Here is a 2,206-nt window from a genome sequence, read left to right on the forward strand (position 1 = left end):
GTGGAAGGTACTGCGCCTGGTCCAGGCACCATGTACAAGCTGGAGCAACACTCCCGCTGCACATCTATTTCCGGTCCGTAGCAGACTACTTCAACATCTCCCCATTTCAGATCACGCCGAATGGGATACAGGCACTCTCTGCGCTGTATATTCTTTATTTTCTGAATGGTTGGGACGAGCCCACCCCTCATGAGGTGCATTACCTGTTTGATCTTCGGACCAACCCTTCTCACAACAACTCAGGTTTCTTCCATTTCTATCACAGGCATAGGGGGGTTACATATCTCAATGGCATCTCCCATAAGTCAAACGCCGGGAAGTATCATAAGGAATACTTCCTCACATTGGATATTGAGGCCAACAACTTGGCCTTTACGCGCTCGGGTCCGTTTGAGCGACCATTGCCTACTGAAGGGATGTTTAGGCGGGCCAAGAAATTGGCTAACATGAGTCTTAAAGAGAAGGATGTAAAAAAGTTGGTCACGCTGGACCTTCTCCAGATGGTGAGTCTGGTGCCATGTGAGCAGGATCTGGTGGTGGAAAGTACCACCGGGGAGAACGACACGCCTGGTCAGTCTACCGAGGGCACAGAGCAAATGACTGATCGGCATTCTCCTGGGCCTTCTCCGCTTTCCCGTAGACCTGGTGACTTAGTCATTAGAGAGCCTGATCCTCAGCGTAGATCTACTATTCCCGCTCAACCTGGGAAAGGAAAAGCTATCCAGGTTGAAGGGGAACTTAGCTCATCCTCGGACGACGAGGATGAGTTCCTTGATCAGATCTTCAACGCAGGTAACACATGCTTAGTGAAAATAGGCATATTTTTTTTTATAATTGGTAATTAGAGAGTATCACAATTGTAGTATACACTTGCATATGTTTCATTATGTTTATTTCTCTAACAATCTTGTTTTTTCATCCTTGGCAGATTCAGACATGTTCAGAGATTGCGTTGCTTCAAAGAGGAAAACTGGTGATGGAAGTGGCTCTACGCCTCCACAGAAGATTCAGAAGGTAGTACCGCCAAGTCAAGGGAGGCAACCTGGGGGACCAACTACACTTCCGCCATTGACCCCCTCTTCCCTTCCTCCTTCTGCGAGCCTAACTCCTACTCACCAGGGTAGTTCGAGTGAGCTTTTTCGTGCTGTTAGCGACCTGGGCAAGGGGCTTCTTGAGGATATTGGCCGTGATGCATCGACGCTTCAAAGCCTAGACTCCTACCCTCGACTTAGTGTCGAAGTTGTCTTGAAGAGAGGACTCGCTCAATTGATGAAGGTAAGCATTTTTCCTCGAGATACTTTGTTATTAGTATTTTTACTTGTATTAACTTTTTGTCTTCCATGCAGTCACTTGTCACCATTGGTCATGCTCAGCTTCGAGCCGTAGATTACAAGGAGCTGATCAAGGTGCAGGACGATCAACTGGTGGAGGCCAGGTCCAAGCTGGAGCAAGCAGAGAGAACTATAGCTGAACGGGACGAGTCTCTCAAAAAGCAGGCTCAAAACAATGCTTCCTTGACAACTCAATTGGAGAAGCAATCCCTCGATATTAAAGAGTTAGTTCGAGACAATGAGAGGTTGATTAGCGAGAACGAAGAGCTGAAGCAAGAAAAAGAGCTTGACTTGATTCGCTTTGAGGAGGCCAGTTTTGACTGCTTCTATAAGGTCTGGAAGCTGAACAAGCCTCTTAATCTTGATTGTTTCCCCAAGGAGGCCCAAGCAGAGGATCTTGCCAGATGTGAAGCAAGAGCCGCTGAAGAAGCTGCCAACCCTCCTGCACTCGCCCCAACGTGCTCTGCTATATCATTTCGAGCGAGAGGAGCATCTGATGCAGAGGAGGGAGTCGATCAACCCTCTAGAGGAGCTCGCCTGTGACTCCCTCTCGTAGTTCATCACAGTCTACTTTACTTTGTATTTTGTTGCTCGAACTAGTGAGCTATTTTGACATTTAGCACTTTACTCTTTCCTTGTTGACAATTTCAAACTTCTAAGTTTTTATTGTGCATAGCAAAGTTTTTGGATGCCTTTAATTTCACATGAGAATTTAGTTTTTTAACTTAGAAATTTTTACCATTCCATAAGTTCACACCAAATATACTTCCTCATGCTCTTATTGCTCTAACTTTTTATGAGCGTAAATGTCTTGTTACACGAATATCAGTTTTTAACTTAGAATTTGAAAAATTCTAAGTTACTTAAGCTTTGTA

At 45.4% G+C, this 2,206-nt stretch overlaps 1 protein-coding gene across 1 annotated transcript; it reads left to right on the top strand.

The window, feature by feature from the left end:
• Window positions 1–446: 446 nt before the first annotated feature.
• On the top strand, window positions 447–1,988 carry LOC133799454 (uncharacterized). Its single transcript, XM_062237469.1, has 3 exons — window positions 447–792; window positions 929–1,275; window positions 1,347–1,988. The coding sequence occupies exons 1-3, from the start codon at window positions 447–449 to the stop codon at window positions 1,872–1,874; spliced, it is 1,221 nt and encodes a 406-aa protein (XP_062093453.1). The 3' UTR covers window positions 1,875–1,988.
• Window positions 1,989–2,206: the final 218 nt, after the last annotated feature.

The sequence above is a fragment of the Humulus lupulus genome, chromosome 9 (genome assembly GCF_963169125.1).
Source record: "Humulus lupulus chromosome 9, drHumLupu1.1, whole genome shotgun sequence".
Lineage (NCBI taxonomy): Eukaryota > Viridiplantae > Streptophyta > Magnoliopsida > Rosales > Cannabaceae > Humulus > Humulus lupulus.